This window comes from Urocampus carinirostris, chromosome 12, assembly GCF_059441175.1.
Source record: "Urocampus carinirostris isolate Australia breed hairy pipefish chromosome 12, RoL_Ucar_1.0, whole genome shotgun sequence".
Lineage (NCBI taxonomy): Eukaryota > Metazoa > Chordata > Actinopteri > Syngnathiformes > Syngnathidae > Urocampus > Urocampus carinirostris.
Genome location: NC_142360.1, coordinates 24,794,588 through 24,814,991, shown reverse-complemented (window position 1 = coordinate 24,814,991; position 20,404 = coordinate 24,794,588). Strand labels below are relative to the sequence as shown.

At 40.2% G+C, this 20,404-nt stretch overlaps 1 protein-coding gene across 5 annotated transcripts in view; it reads left to right on the top strand.

The window, feature by feature from the left end:
* The window catches only part of rfx2 (regulatory factor X, 2 (influences HLA class II expression)), a 61,120-nt gene that overhangs the window by 39,201 nt on the left and 1,515 nt on the right, over positions 1–20,404 (top strand). For all 5 annotated transcript variants that reach the window (XM_088349074.1, XM_088349073.1, XM_088349070.1 and 2 more), the window contains 9 exons: positions 360–478; positions 668–786; positions 9,046–9,158; positions 11,661–11,812; positions 11,901–11,998; positions 13,097–13,246; positions 13,325–13,533; positions 18,164–18,317; positions 20,359–20,401. In XM_088349074.1, coding sequence (XP_088205200.1) covers positions 360–478; positions 668–786; positions 9,046–9,158; positions 11,661–11,812; positions 11,901–11,998; positions 13,097–13,246; positions 13,325–13,533; positions 18,164–18,317; positions 20,359–20,401 — 1,157 coding nt within the window. The remainder of the gene's footprint in view (positions 1–359; positions 479–667; positions 787–9,045; positions 9,159–11,660; positions 11,813–11,900; positions 11,999–13,096; positions 13,247–13,324; positions 13,534–18,163; positions 18,318–20,358; positions 20,402–20,404) is intronic.

Genomic DNA, 20,404 nt, shown 5'->3' with positions numbered 1-20,404 from the left:
CTGTGTTTGTAAACAAGTGTGATGTAGCCAAGTTGTGCATTGTTGAAGCAGAATGGCAGAATTTATGTCTGTTTATAGCAACCCATTGGCACAAAAGGATCATAGATCATAGATAGGTACAGCTCAAAATACCACAAATGATGTGCTAGCAACAAGATAGAGACTTTACTTTTGATAAATAAATAAAAAGCATTCTTTTTTAATCGGCGCTGGATTTCTTCCTTTGAAGGTACTGGAAAATTTAGGGGTAGATTGTTCTTGAAAAGTGCTTGCATTTGACCATGGAAAAGGTGTTCGAACCCTGCAGTATTTTTATGTAGGAGTTTCATTCGTATGAACTAGTCTCCTGCCTTGTTTAGATTCAAACCTCTGCAGAAGGTGGACGGAATGCCTGACAACCTGTGCGTGAACTCACATTGCAACAATACTCCGGAACAGTCTGTTGCAGCTCAGAGCCAACACCATCAACAGTACATAGGTCAGTGCTTGTCCCAATGCAACTTTTTCACTTCTAATAATGCTTTTGCAGCACAGAGCGTGATCCGATCCTGATATAAATCCGATGATATATACATTTACAAGATTCTATTGACACTCTCTCTGTAATGTGGACTTCTTCTGTCTCTTTGTAAACACACCTGTAACATACTGTACGTGCTTCACACAGACACAGCCCACAGCTTACCTGAGTTTCCTGCCCCCGATGTGGGAACTCAGCCTCTGCCAGACCGCATCACTGTAAATGACATCAAGAAGCTGCAGACCCTGTACAGAGACCACTGTGAGGTAGGTGGCGGTCTTGATCATTGGAGCAATTTGATCTAACAATTTATGACTTAAAATTGAATATATTTTGGGAAACTTTTAAACTCAACTAGCCATAAAAACAAAAACCCAAAAAATTTGGGGGGAGAGACAAATAAAATATTTAAGATAAAATTCAACAAAATCGCCAAACACGCTCTTGAGACAAAACCTAATCCTTCGGCACATTTCATTTTACTGTGTGACGTTTAATGATTTGATAAAATCTATGAAATGAAGATAATGCCTGGGCCTGTGTCCCATATCAACAAACATACTACTTTAAATTTGTCTTTTTCCCTTTGTTATTTAAGATAATTTTGTCTCATTTTGTCAGTTTTGTCGTGAATAATGGTTTTAAAACAAGGTGCGAGCAGAGTTCATTCATAAAAATGTGACAAAATACTGCAAACAAGAAGGATATAAATGTATTGTATGTATGGTAGTGCGTTATGTCTGCAGAGATAATCCCACCATTAACTGCTTTCCCAATCAAATTGCTCTGAGTGCTTGGCTGGCGTTTTCAGGCATTTACAGTTTGTTACGTGGGTTTTCATCATAAAGAGTCTCAACAGTGAACATACATTGCTTGTTGAGCGTCCATATTAGATACTCACAGCCAAAACAGGGTCGGTTGGTGTTACACCGTTATTGTTAACTGTAGTTGAAAAATTGTCCAATACATTTTGGACCAAATTTGTTCCTTTTCAGCTTTTGTTTCACATAGAGAGAAATTTCAAAGTTTCAGAGAATATTATTATGGCTTATTTTACCTCGGGCAGATAAACTCATGAAAAAAGCCATATGTTCCTGACCTCTGTATTATAAGATACTTCCACAGCTGCGTTAGGTCTGTGAACAATCCATCGGAAATAGATATATATAGTCACACACCAAGGACCATTTTTCTTTAAATTGTATAAACGGTGTCCTGCCTGATATCCACTAATACTTTATGTTTTGTAAAGCATTAAATATAAAAATATATGTATTGCTTACAGAACAGTCTCATGAATGAATCAAGGATTGTATGGGTGATTAAAATCCTTAAAATGCTTTAATTTTAATGTTGTGTTTTCAAGGATTAAAAGAGCTAGAATTTTGGGTGAGGTGCTTGTAAATGCTTGAAATGGTTGCCATGTTTCTGAATTTGCTGGTGGCTATGCTACTGCATTTCTTCTTCCCTCGTGATTTACTGCAGCTGGCATTAGTTTTTACGGCATTGTCCCATAAAGGGTAATTTCCCCATACAGGTCACTCCCAAGAGGACAGTTGCATGCTACTCCTAAACAGGGCATTATGAAATGTGTATTAGTGCAAAGATTACGTATCAATCATAAGGCCATGTAAAGATTAAAGCTATTAAAGGTATATTGTAATGGGAAAAAATTTCCTGCAACTGAAAATGTAAGCTACATATTACTGTCATTTACAGACGCTGCCATACTTACGTCCATTCGACTAGATGCGGTAGATAGGAACATTAAATTCGGGATGTCGATAAATATCAGGACATTGCTGTGAATTAGATTTTGTATTGTGTACACCTTTTTCTGAGTAGAGGACAGTGCTGTAGTGCTTCTTTCGACGTGTAGCGCTGTAAGAGGTCACCCAGCATTCATCCTTTACTTCCTGTTTCGTGTGTAATCATAACAACGTGTACTATATCGCTGGCGTGCTAAGAACTTTGACGTTTTTATTGCTTAATTTATTGTGCATCCATTTAATATGGTTAGTGTAAAGTGTGGGGTAGAGGCGAGCCGTTTCTTTTGTAACGAAAGTGGAATAAGAAAGCTTAATGCGGTTGAGAAGATGGAGGAGGACCTCTTGAAGCGTATCTCCCAAAAGTAAGTTAAACCTCACTTTATTTATCTTTATAGAGCATATTATTTTATGAAATGGTTATTTTTTAGTACAAAACAATACAGGTTACTTATACAAGCCTTACATACTTATATAAACCTTAAACATACAAAATATAGCACTGAAGCAACCTACGAACAAATTCAACTTACGAACGATCGTCCGTTACCTAACTCGTTCGTAGGGTTAGGGTTAGTATATTCACGATCATATGCCACGTACACGCGAGACTAAAAATTGCATATGTAAACCACAGATATATTTGTGGTTCCCCAAAATTGATTCATACCAATTTATTTCAATTGTACTGGAGAAATGATCAAATTGGCTTTGAAACCCCTCAAAGAGTGCTTGAATTTCGACGTGTAAAAGGTGTACAAAACCTGCTAAATATTTCAGCGCACTTTAAAAAGAATAGTTGCAAAAATACAACTAAAATGTTTTACATTTAGTAAGTAACGCCGTGGACTAAACATAGTAGTGTTCACAAAAAAATATATATTTCAACTAAATAAATCCATTGCAAAATCATTACAAAAGCTAAATGAACTTGTATTCACAAACGAGACTTTTGACTTAAATGTCAAGATTGAAGAAGCTATAACTATTATTTACTTTCAAAGGTTCAAATTGTATCAAAGTGACTCTTAAATAGCCCAGCAACCCAAGACCAGGTGCCTTCTCTGTTAGCTTTGTCAGGCGTCAGATGATTGCATAATTCACTCGAGGGCCTCCATCATGAATTTGCGAATTAGCTTCCACCGTACGATGAAAAGGGAAATAATAGGAAACATTACAATCAGGGGGCTTAACAGACAGCCGCTTGTGTGATTAAAGCAGCCAAGTGCTTTATCGCATTATCACCGGCCTCCCTGTCCGTCCTCCCCGTGCTTCTTTTGTTCCGGGCTCCTTTTCATCCACAAGCGGCTTTCAAGACATGCCAATTAACCTTTCGGCGTGCTGGCTGGACATCTTGGTGTCTTTGTGGAGGCCTCCCCGCGGGCTTTTGTGTGGCCTCGTCTGCGGACGGGCTCACGGCCTATCGCCTTTGTCTGCCACTCTGGCACTGTTCCTTGCCTGCGTGTGTTTAATGTTCACGCAGGGAACTTTCTTATTTTCACTAGGAGCTAAGCGTGACCTGTTATCTCATTAGCAGATCCTTTTTGTGTGCCTTTAAAGTTACCATATTTTCTGGATCATAAGGGGCACACTAAAACCCAAAACTGACCAGAAATTTGAACGTGCGCTTGATTAATGTGCGACAATCGGCTCCATATATATCAGAATATTAAGTAATTGCCCAAGTTCTATTTTATCTCCGAGCCATAAGTACTCGTGAAAAGAGCCATAGGTACCGGACCCCTGCTGTAATGGGTCAGTGATATCCTGGATTATATGTGTTGAATATGATGGACCCGTTATTTAAGTCTGAGATGTTGGGTGTGGGTACGTCGATGGTTTTAGCTTCTGTGAATATGATTTTTACATATTACCTCTGTTTTTTTATTGGTGTTTACTATGTTTTGTGTATATTACCCAATGCTAAATCTATTGCGCCCTGGTGATCCTGGAAGGGGGATTACCACAGGTGATCCCTTCTCAAGGTTTCTTATTTTCTTATTTATTTTTTATTTTTCCTTGCCCGCATGTTGGTTAAAGATCAGGGTATGGTGTAATTGTTCTGAGACATTTTGTGATTGACGACTATACAAATAAATGTGTCTTGACTTGATACATGTGAGTTTGGTTCGAAACAGAGAGCATATTGGAAAAAACAGGTTGAGCAGTACGGAAGGATGGGTTGAACAATCCTTTGGTACAAAATAATAGGAGGTGAGGTGCAACATGTTGTTGGCTCCTTTCAAATTGGAAATGTGTGAACATATTTTGCAATTATTGATCATTTAATGAATGTTATTGACCACAATTGCATAACAATACAGGCAACGGGGATTGTACCGTACAGCAATGGTAAGAGCACTGAATCCTAACCACCAGGCATCTAAGGACATGAACAGTTGTTCACAATTGCATAAGATTAGATGCAACGGGAATTGAACTCGGATTGCGGCGGGGTAAGCGTGGAATCCTATCCACTAGACCAGTTTTTTCCAACCTTTCTTGAGCCAGGGCACGTTTTTTTTACATTGGAAAAATTTCGCGGCACACTACTAACCAAAAATGTTATAAAATGACACTGAACAGTATGTTTAATTACATAATTTATAATACCCCCAGTATTTACAGCACAGACACTTGACAATGACATAATGTTTGCAGAAAATGATTCATAAATGTTTTATAAAATTGTAAATTTTAAAAAGCGACATTGGATAATTTCTCATGGCACACTCGCGTGCCGCGGCACAGTGGTCGAAAATTACTGCAATAGACCACTTGCAATACAGACGTGTGCAATACAGAATAAGTACGTTTTAGTCCTGGTACTCTGATATGGTGGCGAAATGAGAAAACAGAAAGTGATTAAAGTTCTGTGTAACATTTTGTTTCACTTTTTCTTAGCTCAAACTAAGCATTGTAAGTGCCAAACATTATAGATAGATCGATACCTTATTCATCCCTGCGGGGAATTTCACATTTTCAGCAGCATCCTTCCGCTGAGAACAATACAATAATAAAGCAAAAGGAATACAATATACAAATACCCAATGTGACATACTAATACCCACTGTAGCGTGTTGTATAGAGTATTTAAATAGTGCTACATAAAATACACACTGCATTAAAAGTACGGTAATATGCAATGTAGGGGGTGTGGTTTAATGTGGGCCTTTACTCCGCCGGGTGGAGTTAAAGAGCCTCATGGCATGAGGAAGAAAAGATCTCTTCAGTCTGTCCGTGGTACAAGACAGTGACAGCAGTCTGTCGCTGAAGCTGCTCTTCTGTCTGGATATAATGCTGTGTAGTGGATGTGATATGTTGAGCCATGCGTTTTTATCTCTTAGGATGACTGAAATAGTTCCCACAATGTCTATATTTTCATGTTCAGAACGACCAAATTACCTCCCACAATACCATTTTCTTCATTCATTTCAGAATCTCGTGCTGTTCATAAAGACTTTGCGAGTGGGTGATGCAATACTGTGTATCAGTGGTCCCCAACCTTTTCTGTACCACGGACCAGTTTAATGTCTGACAATATATTTGTGGCCCGGCCCAATAATAACTTCAACAATTTGGCACCGTGACTAAAAATAGTGTGATGATGAGTAAAGCCTGATGACTGTTTCGTTTGTATCCCTAGAGGTCGAGTGGATAGGAAGTGGTACGTTCCCTGCTTTGATCTGAGTTCTATTCCCGTTACATCTAATGTTATGCAATTGTGGTCAATTGATCAATCAATGCACAATGACAGTATCATTTTAGCCCTTAATGTTGTTCTATTTTCGTGTACTTTAAGCCTTTATTTATGAAAGATGATATTTTGGAGGTGAGCTTTATAGCCGGTGCACCTTATAGTGCGGAAAATACTACGCAATTAATGCTCATTTGCTATATCGACTGCAGGTTGGTTGCAGTCATGCCACAGGTTGTCTCTGTACACGATTTTGTCACATTCTCCTCAGTCGGATTTTCTCTATGCTGTTTTTCCTGTGGGACTACAAACCGCGCTTGTTCAAAGGGGGATGGGGAATTCTACTTTTTTGTTTTGGAGTTCCGTGTTTGACCTGTTGCCGGGGGCAACCATAAACAAGGTTGCCGTGGCGACGGCTAAGTCGACTTGAAAACATAGCCTGTGATCGAAGCCTACGCTGCTGTGTAAAAAGATCCAGCGGCAAGCGGGCGCACACACATAGACGCGAACACTCATTGTACTGTTGCCAATGTCTTACTACAAAATATGCTGGGCTACGTAATAGCTCAACAAAACATTGCTTTATCTCTTCCCCTTTAGCTCTTTGAGTGTCAGGCGTTTTCTGAAAAGAAGATCTGCTAATGCACGCCGATTTGGAGTTTTGACCGATTTTTTTAAGGCAAGGGTTGGACAACTATGAGTCACTGGCCGTACTGGGTTGAAAAATCTGGCCCAGGGGCAGGGGTAAAGAAATGACTGATTTTGAATTACCGTAAATTATGGACTGCGGAGTGCACCTGATTTGAAAACACATTCTCAAATTTAACTTTTTCAGTGCCAGACACTTCTCGCAAATCGAAGTGCCGGTTCTGGTGAATTTTTGCCATGTTGACTCATTTTTGAAGGCCTACAGAAACTTTTGCTCTGTAGCTATATAGGCATAGGACACATCCAAAGAAAGTTTGAACCCTCATCTTTCATTAGGAAAAAAAATGCTTTTAGCTTTTACCATTGTGTAGTAAACAACAGTTGAACATTGCTAAGTTACTTGCTAAGTAACATCTGAGAAAAATTGCTCTCTGTGAAAGGAAGCGCTTCAAGCAGAACTTTCACTTTTGGTATTTTTTTATATCCAGTATGTTTTTGATACCAAGCCAAAAACTATGATTCTTATAAACACAAGGGCATTTCCTTGCAAAATAACATTTTATTGCAAGAATACTAAACTTATGCATGAACTTTGCAAGAACTATTCTGGTGACGTGATCACATGATTCAAGTCATCATGGCGATCGCAGCGGTACAAGAAACGTCATCACTCTTTGTCCCGACGATTACGAATGCATTTCATCTTTTTCAGTAAGAATAAAGTTGTGAAGCGTTTACAGTCTGTACTTATATATTCGCTTTTATTACCACACTGCATACTCAGCATCAATGTCTACACACCGCTGTACAGTATAATACAGGACACAGGAGCGAGTCATTAATGGTTGACAAAAGATCTGATCAAAGCCACTCCTGCTATCCAGTGGAGATTTATTGTACTGATATAATTCCCAGAGGCTTTATACTAAGGGAAGGGCTGCACTCAAGCCTTTAGAAAAGTTTTTAAAAAACAAGAGAAAAATTGTTTTTGCACTCTGGGACAATGCTTCTAAAAACATATTTACATTTAACCAGCCCTAAGAATGATCTAATTCACCTCTTTTTTAGCTTAGCTGCAGAACGCCATAGTTGCTGTGCCCCCCGCACACCTGACGCCGTTTTCAGCTGCGTTATATTTAGTTTTGTTCTGGAGATTACAAAGACTTGCACATATTTACCACTGCATTAAAAGAAAATACAAATAAGTGTAGCATCGTGTAAAATGTGAGTCTTATATCCCCAGATGACAGTGCCAGGGCAACCATACTGCGGAGAGTAGTGCCAGATTGCAACAAAGATGTGTCTATTTTGGTTGTTGTCATTGGTGGTGTCTGTGAACCAAATTGCATTCCCTTGAGGATTAAAGGAAACTCCAGCGACCTGAAATTGATGCCGATGATAGGGAAAGAAAAATGTATTGTTTTGATCGATAACTTCCACCGCTCTTCACATCAGATATATAGCTTAAGGACTTGATTTGTGAGTGAAAAAGTTGAAATATCGTGAAAAAACTGTAAATATCAGTCATAAAGTACTGTCAAACCTCCTTTTTCCTCCTATTATATGAATAATGTTGGCAAAAACATGGACTAATATCTCTTAAAGTCATACATATTTTCCAGAAGACACGGTGGCTTAAAAAGTGCATGAATTTGGCCATCTAAACAGTGTGCTGTTATCATTGTTATTTGTAAAAAAGAAAAAGTAAATTGTTGATTCACATTTTTGTATTAAGGAAAGATGCTCTACGTAAGTGTGGACCATTTCATTTTCATTTCTGTGATTCACTAAAAGATTTTTGAGCAGGGTGGAATTTGCCCTCGGCCTGTAGTGCCCCTAGTATGGCAAACCCTTTGTGATTAAAAATAATATTATAGTGTAAATGTTCCTCAATCCATGTGCCCAGCATAGTGGTAGAAAATAATTCTCCATTTGCATTCAATAAAGAAAATATTTTGGTAGATAATTTATCCTATTTATTAATAATAATAATAATAATAATAATTTCCTTTGTATTGTCATTCTTTGTAACGTTGTTTCTATTTTTTTGTATATTTATTTTAAATTTAGTAATTGTATTCGTATTATGTTTGTTTGTGTATCATTATCACATTTGATATCGGAGTAATCCAAAAGTAATTCAAGGTAATAAAGTTGTATACTGCAAAATTACGTTACCATTTATAACAGATAACTAGCAACTGTATCGGTTCCCTCCAATACTCTGCCTTAATCTGAGCGACCTTTGGGGCAAAGCACCCGGGTAATTGAAGTCTTGCGTTCCCGTTGGCTCGCCTCGGAACCAACCGGGGGCCCACAGCTAGCTGGAGCTGCCTGCAGAATCTGTGTTGTGTATCTGGTTGCCATGGTTCAATTCCCCCTCCTTCTTCCCTTTTTCTCTCCCTCCCCTGCAGGCAACACTAGATGTGGTGATGAACCTCCAGTTCCAATACATCGAGAAACTCTGGCAGACCTTTTGGTGCTCAACAGTGACATCTAGTGACGGGAGCACCACCATTCCCAGCAGGTCAGTGTGCACTTGATGTACTTTCCCTGTTTAATGGTGATGCTTTTTATGAATATTTTTTTTATAATTCACCAAATTGCAACAACGATTATAAAGAAATTAAAACATATATCAAAACAAGTGAAAACAGCTTATTTTTATAGTAGAATTGTCTTGTACCATTGGCAGATGTTTTTTTACATTTTAAAGGGATATTGTGTATTATTTAGCACCAATTAATTAAAAAAGTTGCCGCCAAGGGTACTTTGTAAGACAAAAAAAACTTTGTGAAAGGTTGGGCAAAAAATTTGAAGAAATATGTTGCGGTTTGGTCACTTTGACGCTCTATAGTTTGTTTATCTTTGTGCTTTGTAGCTCTTGTTTTCTGTTGCACCACACAATACAGCGATTTGTAGTGGTCAAATATTACATAGTGTCCCTTTAAAGAACAAAAAAGGCTTTTTATGAATACTAGAGCTGCAACTAACAACCATTTTAGTAGGCGACCAGTCACCGACTATTGAAGATATTAATTAGTCAGATAATCTGCTAATGTTTTTTCTCGAATTTAGCATCAAGTTGATATGATTATGTGGCAAATGATGATAAAAACAAGAAACAGGGTTCAATGAAAATGCATCTTTTAAAGAACATAGTGCCGATTAGCACAAAACTTAAATAAAACCAATTGCACACGGTGCTCTGTCATACATAAACCTATATCCATTTTTAGGACCAGGCAAATTAATAATTAATTAAAATCAAGTACCTTATTTTTTTGGACTATAAAGCGCACTAGATTGTAAATTCGATTCCCCAAAATTAATGTTTTTTGATATATTTTTTTTCCATCTATAAGACGAGTAGATTTAAAACTACAGAAAGGCTTGAGGTTGCACTAGTAATAAATAAGTACCATATTTGTGCATTAATTGATCCGTCAAATGTAAGTGGTCTGCATTTATATAGCACTTTTCCAGTCAATGAAGACCTCCCAAAGCGCTTTACAAGATGCTTCACACTTACCCATTCACACACACTCACACACCGATAGCAGTGTCAGCCATGCAAGGCAACTACTTGCATTTCGGGGGCATTGGGGATTCAGTGACTTGCTCAAGGACACTTCGACATATAACACAGAAGAGCTGGAAATCGAACCTGCGACCTCTTGAGCCCAAGACAAGGGCTTTGCCTCCTGAGCTACTGCCGCCCAAAATATATCGCTGATGACAATTGCAAAAATTGGATTAGGCAGAAATCGAAACTGAATTGCTGGGGAGAGTGCCAAATCCTATCCTCTATTCTACTACGAATACGATCGACACATGAAAAGGCATTACATTTTTGTCGTCATCATCACACTATATTTTTAGTCACTGTGCCACGTTGTTGATGTTATTATTAAGCCGGCCCTCATAATATTGTCAGACATTAAACCAGTTTGTGGTAAAGAAAAGTTTGGGGACCACTGAATTATAGTATTGTATCGCTGACTTGCAAAGCACACGTGATTCTGACATGAACGAAAGAGAAAGACATTGTGGGAAGTAATTTGGCCGGTATGAAATCTATAAATAAACGCATTCAACTGCGTTTGTCACTTACAATGTTGAGCTACGATAAAGTGAAACAACATTTTTGACAGATTTGTTTTGTCTTTTTGTTTTCTCATTTCTCATTTTTATCTGGCACCGTGACTAGAAATAGTGTGAGAATGCCCTATTGATTTTCCTGCATAATATATGTCCTTAATGGCCTGTTGCTCAGGATGTGACGTTCTTATTGCCACTGTCCGGGTTCGATACCCACTGCCACCAGTTTTATACATTGGTTGTCAGCGACCGATCAATGATCGCACAAATATGATGATACACTGATACAAAAACAGGCTTTTTTTTAGCAGTTTTAGAACAGAAAATAAGTTATGTGAATTTTGTGAAGTATATTCAGTGGTCAACTGCAAAGTCTGTAACAAAAATATTTAACAATTCCTAACAGTTTGAAATCAAACAATTAACAACAGACGTTTGTTATTCGAACTGCATGCATTTAAAGTTCAGAAAAGTTCGTCAGGCACAGTCTGGCATAACGCTCAAGTTCTAGCTAAATATATGTGTATGAACTGTGAAAAGCATCTCATCGAAATTGTATTGGCTTGAATGTTACTTAAGTCTTACAGAGGCGAGTCAGACTCTGTTTCGTTCAACTATCCGTTTTCTCTCTCAATATTTGTCTTTTTATTCACTGCATCCAGGATAAAATCTTCCCAAACTTTAGAAGTTTTGGTACATGTATTTGATGTTGACGCTGTCATTTCTGTATGTTTATGTTACTGCTCGAGACAGACGTATTCAACAGAGATTTTATTTATGTAGATGTCTCACTCTGTTGGAAAAACGTGTCTGGCAAAAAGTCAACAATGCAATTAATAACCGATTCATGACAACATCAATGACTAATCTTCGCAGCCTTTCCGAATACAAAACAATGTTAAAACGATGTGCAAAATTCGATCTGCAGTGACGACGAACTAGAAGGTGTGCTGCCCGGAGAGAAGCTGGTAAATCTTTGTAAATACGAACCAGTGCGGCTATGGATGCGAAGCTGCGATCACATTCTCTACCAGTCCTTGGTGGAGATCCTCATCCCAGATGTGCTGCGCCCAGTTCCCAGTCAGTCATTAGTCAAAGTCATAAAGTTATTTGGGGCCAATACTGCTGTCTGTTGCAGATTCAGAACAGACCTGTTTTTTTTCTGCAGGTACTCTCACTCAGGCCATCAGGAACTTTGCCAAAAGTCTTGAGGGATGGCTGACCAACGCCATGACAAGCTTTCCTCAAGAAATCATTCGCACCAAGGTGACCGGAACAAAAGTGTCACATTTTCAAAACGTTATCATTGCGATTTTGAACCTGTTTCAATTACACTCATACTTGTCATTTTATATCGTTCTTTAGACATTTTGAAAGCAAAGAATAGAATAGAATAGAATAGAATATACCTCTATTATCATGGTTACAAAATGGGTTTGAACATATTGTGACAACGAAATTGGATGTGGCACTCCAATTTCACATTCAAGCAAAATATTTAGATGTTTCGATTTTGTTTTAGATCCACACCATATATTTTAAGACAAATTTCTACAAAACCACCAAACCCGTTCTCCAGACAAGAGCTAATATTTAGCACAAATTATTTCATTGTGTGACATTTGATGAGTTGATAAAATCTATGGAATAATATTAATGCCAGAGGCTGTGTCAACAGATATACGACATCAACATTATCGCCCCCCTGCAGTTACCTCAAATCTTTGAAGTTCATTTTGACCGTCATTTTTGTCTTTAATATTGGTTTCAAAACCAAGTGCAAGCAGAGTTCTTTAGTAAAAATGTCTCAAAATACTGCAAATTAACCAAATTGCAACAGAATTACAAATAAAACCACAATAAATAGCAAAATAAGTGAAATCAGCTTATTTCTACAGTATAATTGTCTTGTACCATTGGCAGATGTTTTTTTGGTTTTTTTTTCAATTTTAAAGGGATATTGTGTATTATTTAGCAACTCCTAGTGGTAAAACAAACATCAATTGATTAATAAAATTGCCGCCAAGGGTACATTGTAAGACAAAAAAACTTTGTGAAAGGTTGGGCAAAAATGTGAAGAAATATTTTGCTGTTTGGTCACTTTGACGCTCTATAGTTTGTTTATCTTTGTGCTTTGTAGCACTTGTTTTCTGTTGCACCACACAATACAGCGATTTGTAGTGGTCAAATATTACATAGTTTCCCTTTTAAGAACAAAAAAAACTTTTCTTTTCTGTCAACTCAGATTTAGGAAGTTTTATATCGTTTTAAAGAGCCAGGTAGTTAAAGGATCCGTTTATCTTGCCATAAATAGGTAGAAGATCCTCCTAATATTAAGTATAGCTTTCTTAATGTGCTCTGCAGGTAGCGGTGGTGAGTGCCTTTGCACAGACACTAAGACGTTACACCAGCCTGAACCACCTGGCCCAGGCAGCACGGGCCGTCCTCCAGAACACTTCACAGATCAATCAGATGCTCTCCGACCTCAACCGGGTGGACTTCGCTAACGTGCAGGTTGTGGCCAGATCCTGCCCTGGCATCGTCGGCAGTGCGCGACCCCCGTTAAACGCTCGCGTGCATCTTGGGTAACAGGAGCAGGCCTCGTGGGTGTGCCAGTGCGACGAGAGTGTGGTGCAGCGTCTGGAGCAGGACTTCAAAGTCACCCTGCAGCAGCAGAGTTCTCTGGACCAGTGGGCCACCTGGTTGGACAACGTGGTCACTCAGGTCCTCAAGCCCCATCAGGGCAGCCCCAGCTTCCCTAAGGCCGCGCGGCAGTTTCTACTCAAGTGGTCTTTCTACAGGTAATTTGAAATTTCTATTTGTCGCAACAAACATCACGTCACAGAAAAATACCGAAAAGAAAAAAGGGATGCCGGTGTAGCGTTTTTATTTTGTTTCCAGGAGGAAATAGTTCTAGGATTTCTAAATGCCATTTGCAGTTACTTCAATTTCCCAGAAGAGGCCACCAAATGTCTTCTCTATAAAATAACAATCAGCCTCTTAATTTCAAAGGAGGTACACTTGTATTTATTAATTGCAATTCATTGATTTGACATTGAACTATTACTTCAGTCAAAAACTTGACACATATTGATTGTTGAGACACAACCAAAATTTGTTTAGACTAAAGTCAATCGTCAAACATCTCAACAAGATAGATATTGGAATGAGATGGGTTTTCTGGAGAGTTTGAAGAAGTCAAGGGTATATTGTGGAAAGTGAAAATAGCAAATGAGCAGAGATATTCTGTGACGTGTTGGAAGTTTCAAACCCCAGCACCAAATCAGCACTTCTATTTTTTGTCCTGTTGTGTACAAGTACCTTATAAGAGAGAAAGATGTGTAGTTGTTTCTGTCATCCAGGTTGGAACTCTTGTCTCAGAGAGAGAGACAGAGAGCAAGACAGAGTTGCTTCGGCATGCTTAGGTCGAGAGAGCTAGGAGTGTGAGACCTGTCTTTGAGACGCGATTTTGGCCTATGTGGCATGAGCGTCTTTTCAGTCGTTTTCTCCAAACGCCAGTTCCTGTCTTTGAGTCGGATTTCAACACACATGACATGAGCGTGGATGTTTTCGGTCCTGGTGTCCCAGAGGCAACGCTTTCTGCCAGCTTTCAAACGGCCTTGTGCACGATTAGCCAAAATAAAAAAATATTGCGATGTGACGTAGTGCAATTGTGTAATCACAAGACACTGCGGTTTGAGCCTTGTGTGAGCATACAGCAACTATAAAAAAGCTCCCCAGAAGAGGGAGCTGTTTTCTTAAGGTTAACACATGTCAATATGATTAACCCTCGTGTTGTCTTTATTTAATGACCTTTTTTTTTTTTTTACTTTTTTGGGACCAATCTAGGAAAATTCATATCATTTAAAGTCAAATAAAATATCATTCAAAGGAAAACAGGAGGGTTTAGTGCTCACAAAAAAAACAAAACTAGCACAGAAAATACACCTCTTTTTTTTCAAATCGAAAATGATATTAATATTGCAAAAGTCGTCTGAAAAATCACAATTTTTTTTCCAAAATCATGCATCCCTATTATGTATTGATGTGTCCCAGTTGCAAGGGCATCACCCTGATATGGGTTGAAGCCAAAGGCCTATAAGCACCCACCCCCAAAATAACCTTGGACGCTTCTTGCAATCACATAAGCAAATTTTCATATCTTACATCATTATTACAATCATTTGTTCCCAAAGCCGGTGCCCCGTACTCTGTCCTGTCCTCTTGATGGCATTAAGTTGCAAGTTGCCTCAGTGCCAGTACCCGTCCCTCGGGTCAGACAGTACCAGTCCCTGCCGCAGTCCCACCCTTAGTCCATGCTTAGCCACAACCGGGTCACGGGCCAGACCCTCTCGGTGCCAACAAGGACCGGCCCCCCCTTGCAAAGCAAACCTCAGGCACCGGGCACGCAATACCTTCCCCGTGACTTCGGTGGGGGCTTCTTAGTCCCTGCTGTTGTGGCCAGGGTGTGTCACGCCTTCTGCCTCCTATGTTTGTACACTAGACTAGGTGAGAAATTGGTCTTAAATCTAATTGAAGATGGTCTTGAAAAGGTCTTTAGAACTCTTAAATTTGAATGGAAAAATCCTGGGAGAACCCTGGACCATAGTGTGGCTGGTAGGTGCGGCTGCCTAGACCGGCTGCCAAGGTCATGCCGCATCCCCTACGGGACATGACTGGTCACATATTGGATCCCTTGTCTAGTCTTGTCACAGGTGAAGTTGGGGACGTCAGCCTGTATCTGTGTCCAGTCCATCAGCGCTCAGCAGAGACCTGCCAGACCTACCACACAGAAAGTGTGTGTTATTTAATGCCTCTAAGTGGTGAAAAATATATTCATGGGCGTAACACGGCCATTTTTGGGGTTGCACCCCTAAATTCAGCCCAAGCACCGTCTAAAATATATGCATAAATATGATGAAAACCGCTAGATAAAAAGAAGAAAAAACAAAACCAAAATGTGAACAACGCAGCGTCGGAAATACTCATGGTTCACTCCATTTGATTCCTTGCACTGCTCTTGCCCCTCACTTGCGGCATAGCGGCGAAGTCTCTGTAGGCTCTGGTGTATTACAGTGAGACTATGTTATACTGTGGTTATGTTAAGCTACTATTTTGGCACTCAATGCCATGATTTAGGAATTGGCACCCAATGCCATGACTTAAGAATCATCAACAACTATCAGTCCTCATTTGAGCTGCATTGAATCGAATGAGCCAAGCTTAATGGTTGCGTGTATGTAAGCGATGTGTGTGGTTACAAAACACAAATAACTAGTTTTGAAGCAGGACGTATGTCGGACCCGCCCCAAAACATACTGGACTGTCTCAGAAAATTAGAATATTGTGATAAAGTTCTTTATTTTCTGTAATGCAATTAAAAAAACAAAAATGTCATACATTCTGGATTCATTACACATCAACTGAACTATTTCAAGCCTTTTATTATTTGAATATTGCTGAATTTGGCTTACAGCTTAAGAAAACTCAAAAATCCTATCTCAAAATATTAGAATATCATGAAAAAGTATACAAGTAGGCTATTCAACTAATCACCTGAATCATCTAATTAACTCGAAACACCTTGCGAGGGTTTCCTGAGCCTTAAAAACACTCAGCTTGGTTCAGTAAACTAAATCACAAGTATGGGGAAGACTGCTGATCTGTCTGCTGTCCAGAGGACCATCATTGATACCCTCCATCAGGAGGGTAAGACACAAAAATAAATTTCTCAAAGAGCAGGCTGTTCACAGAGTGCAGTTTCAAAGCATATCCACAAAAAGTCTGTTGGAAGGGAAAAATGTGGCCGGAAACGCTGCACAACCAAGAGAGATGACCGCAGCCTTAACAAAATTGTGAAAAAGAGCCACTTCCAGAATTTGGGGGAGCTTCAAAGACAGTGGGCTGAAGCTGGAGTCCAGGTATCAAAAGCCACAGTTCACAGACGTGTCCGGGAAATGGGCTACAATAGCCGTATTCCCATGGTCAAGCCACTTCTGAACTCAAGACAACGGAAGAAGCGTCTGACTTGGGCTATGGAGAAGAAGCACTGGACAGTTGCAGAGTGGTCCAAAGTCCTCTTTTCAGACGAAAGCAAGTTTTGCATTTCATTTGGAAGTCAAGGCGCCAGAGTCTGGAGAAAGGCTGGAGAGGAGCAAAATCCAAGTTGCTTGAAATCCAGTGTGAAGTTCCCACAGTCAGCAATGGTTTGGGGAGCCATGTCAGCTGCTGGTGTTGGTCCACTGTGTTTCATCAAGTCCAGAGTAAATGCAACTGTGTACCAAGAGATTTTAGAGCACTACATGCTTCCATCTGCTGAAAAGCTCTATGGAGATGAGGATTTCATTTTCCAGCATGATCTGGCACCTGCCCACAGTGCCAAAACCACCAGTAACTGGTGCACTGACCATGGCATCACTGTCCTTGATTGGCCTGCTAATTCCCCTGACCTGAACCCCATCGAGAATTTGTGGGGTATAGTTAAGAAGAAGATGAAAGACACCAGACCTACAAATGCAAATGAGCTGAAGGCCGCTATCGAAGCATCCTGGGCATCAATAACACCTCAGCAATGCCACAGGCTGATTGCCTCCATGCCACGCCGGATTGATGCAGTAATCCGTGCAAAAGGATTGCCAACCAAGTACTGAGTGCATTAATGGACATTTTCAAATGTTTGATTTAGTTTTGCTGTTATAAAATTATTTTTTGACTTGGTCTGAGGAAGTATTCTAATATTTTGAGATAGGATTTTTGAGTTTTTTTTCAGCTGTAAGCCAAAATCAGCAATATTCAAATAATAAAAGGCTTGAAATAGTTCAGTTGATGTGTAATGAATCCAGAATGTATGACATTTTTGTTTTTTTAATTGCATTACGGAAAATAAAGAACTTTATCACAATATTCTAATTTTCTGAGACAGTCCAGTATACAAGAGAGCAGAGAGAGTAGAAATGAGATGAGACACGTTGTTTATTTCATGTGTTCCAAAGTTTGTCTGGGCGACAGTGGCATTTATACTGTGTTCAGTCAGCGATGACATGTTGTTATTCTCTTGTCGGGCGCTTGATTCGAGTTGCCCTGACTCAGACAAATTCTTATCAGTTAAGCAAATAGTTGGAGACATCCTGAAGTCCTGTCAGTCACGTACCTTCCAAATGCTTCTTCTTTCCACAATACTCTGGATGGTAAGCACCGCCAAAGCTCTGAACCTAAAATCACACCTGATTGTATCGATTTTAACAACAAGTGAAACCAGACCGACCATCACACAAACGTGCATTATTCAAATACTCAAGAAATTTGTATTTATTTTACACAACATGGGCTTCACCTAGAGCAGGTTATGAAAATAAATTTACAGAGAAAAGGTCCAACATAAGCTTCTCCCACTTGATAGGATGTGTATTAACCTTTTGGTCCCGCCCACAGCTCCATGGTGATCCGAGACCTGACCCTGCGCAGCGCCGCCAGTTTCGGTTCCTTCCACCTGATCCGCCTTCTATACGACGAGTACATGTTCTACCTGGTGGAGCACCGCGTGGCTCAGGCCACCGGAGAGACGCCTATTGCCGTCATGGGGGAGGTAAGGAAACAGTTTCTGCAAAGTCAACTATTTTAAGCCCTGCGCACGACTGCCGCCACCCACCAGCGACGCCACTGAAGATCTGCGGCTTTCTTTTGTCGTCAAGGAAAGCGGCACGGTGTCCACGGCGTCTAGTATTAAACATGTTGGATCATTTTAAGGCTCCAAATTCCTCAAGTGTGTGCGGCACATAGAAATACGGCGAGCTACCCTTTCCCACGACGCTCTAAATACAAAACACCGCAGTGACTCTCGAAAACATTTCAGATGCCCTTCTAGAGGAGGTATTATCCATATAATACCTAACAGGAGCCAAACGGGCGGTTTGACAGTACTTTATTCAATATTCACTACATACTTTTTCACCCACAAATCTAGCAAAATCTTTAGTGTATGCATCCGAATTGAACAGCAGTGTAAGTCATCTATCAAAAACACCACAATCCTTCCATCTCATTTGCGTGAATGTAAAGTTGATGATGTTTCCTTTGTTCCTTGTGAAACGATGACAAGGGAATGCAATATGGTCCGGTACCACAGCAACCACCAAGGACAACACAAAAAAACAACTTCCATGTCTGTGTTGCAATCTTGCACTATTTTCAGTATGGTTGCCCTGGTTTCTTGTATTAACAGTAATCCCTCATTTTTTCCGGGGGTTATGTTCTGAAATGATCCTGTGAAAGGCAAAATCTGAAGTTGAAACCTTTGTTCTTTTACAATTGTTTCGCGATGAAATACTCTATTGTACGTCGGAACCAAGAAAACAAACCATTTTCACTGATTCAAGCATTTATTTCATAACAAATAACACATAGCATAATAATAATAACTTAGTAACAACATCGTAATGTGTTATTTGGGAAATGCATATCAAACCAGTAGCCTTTTGCGCCAATCAGTTACAAATACTGTTAGCTTCAAAATGGTTGGTAACCCCTGGTATAAGGAAACCTTGCCTGTAAATTGACCCGTAGAGATCTGTGGCAGATTAAACCACACAGGAACACACAGGAAGGGGAACTCTGGAACATGTTCTAAGTGCTGGGTCATTTGAGATGCACCTAGCAACACTACCCGGGGCTAAAACCGATCACAGAAAGCATCAGCAAAGGCATTTGCGATTCCAGCTAAACACAAAACACCAACTGGGCAAATGATTTTGTCAGAGCAGGAGCCCAGCCAAGAACAAGGTGCAAGAAGGCACCAGCAAGGAATCTTAGCAGTGGCCCAGGACTGGTAGCTCTCTGTAGACCTGGAGATGCAGCTGCGGTTCCCCCAGCACATTGTCAGCACCACCCTAAGGCCGGACAGCCTACTGGTCTCAGAGAGCACCAAGAACATCGTGTTGATGAAGTTGACTGTGCCATGGAAGGAAGCCTATGGGAGGAAAATGACCAAGTACCAACCACTGGCCATTGACTGTGGGCAGCAGGGCTGGTAGGCAAGATGTGTGCCCGTCAAAGTTGGCATCAGACGATTTGTGGGGTACTCACTCCACAAAGGTTCAAGTGCCTTGGCATTACAGGAACAGCAAGGAGCAAAGCCATAAAGAATACCACAGAATCAGCTGAAAAAGCCTGGAGATGGCTCTGGATCTAGAGAGGAGAACCATGGGGTCAGGCAATTGCCACCTGAAAGCAAGTCGCGGGGTTGATCACCAGCGGCGGGGTCACCTGGGCGAGAGTGAATACCCGAAACACCCTGTCAACCAAGGAAACATTACTGATGATGTGTTCAAGTGCATCAGTAGTGCTTTAGAAATCACTGAAGGGCTTTCAAAGCGCATTACAATGTACTTCACACTTACCCATTCTCACACTCACGCACCAATAGCGCTGTCAGCCATGCAAGGCCTACTTTCTTATTGGGGGCGTTAGGGGTTCAGTGTCTTGCCCAAGGACACTTTGACATTTAACTGTGAGGAGCCGGGAATGGAACTTGCAACCTCTTGGTTCCAAGAAGAGCGCTCTACATCCTGATGGTGTTGAATGTGCTTGGGGTTTTAGACTCACTGTTGCTTTTTTCTCTTCGATTACAGTTCAGTGACCTCAACTCTATGATGCCGTCCCTCCTGGAGAAAGGTG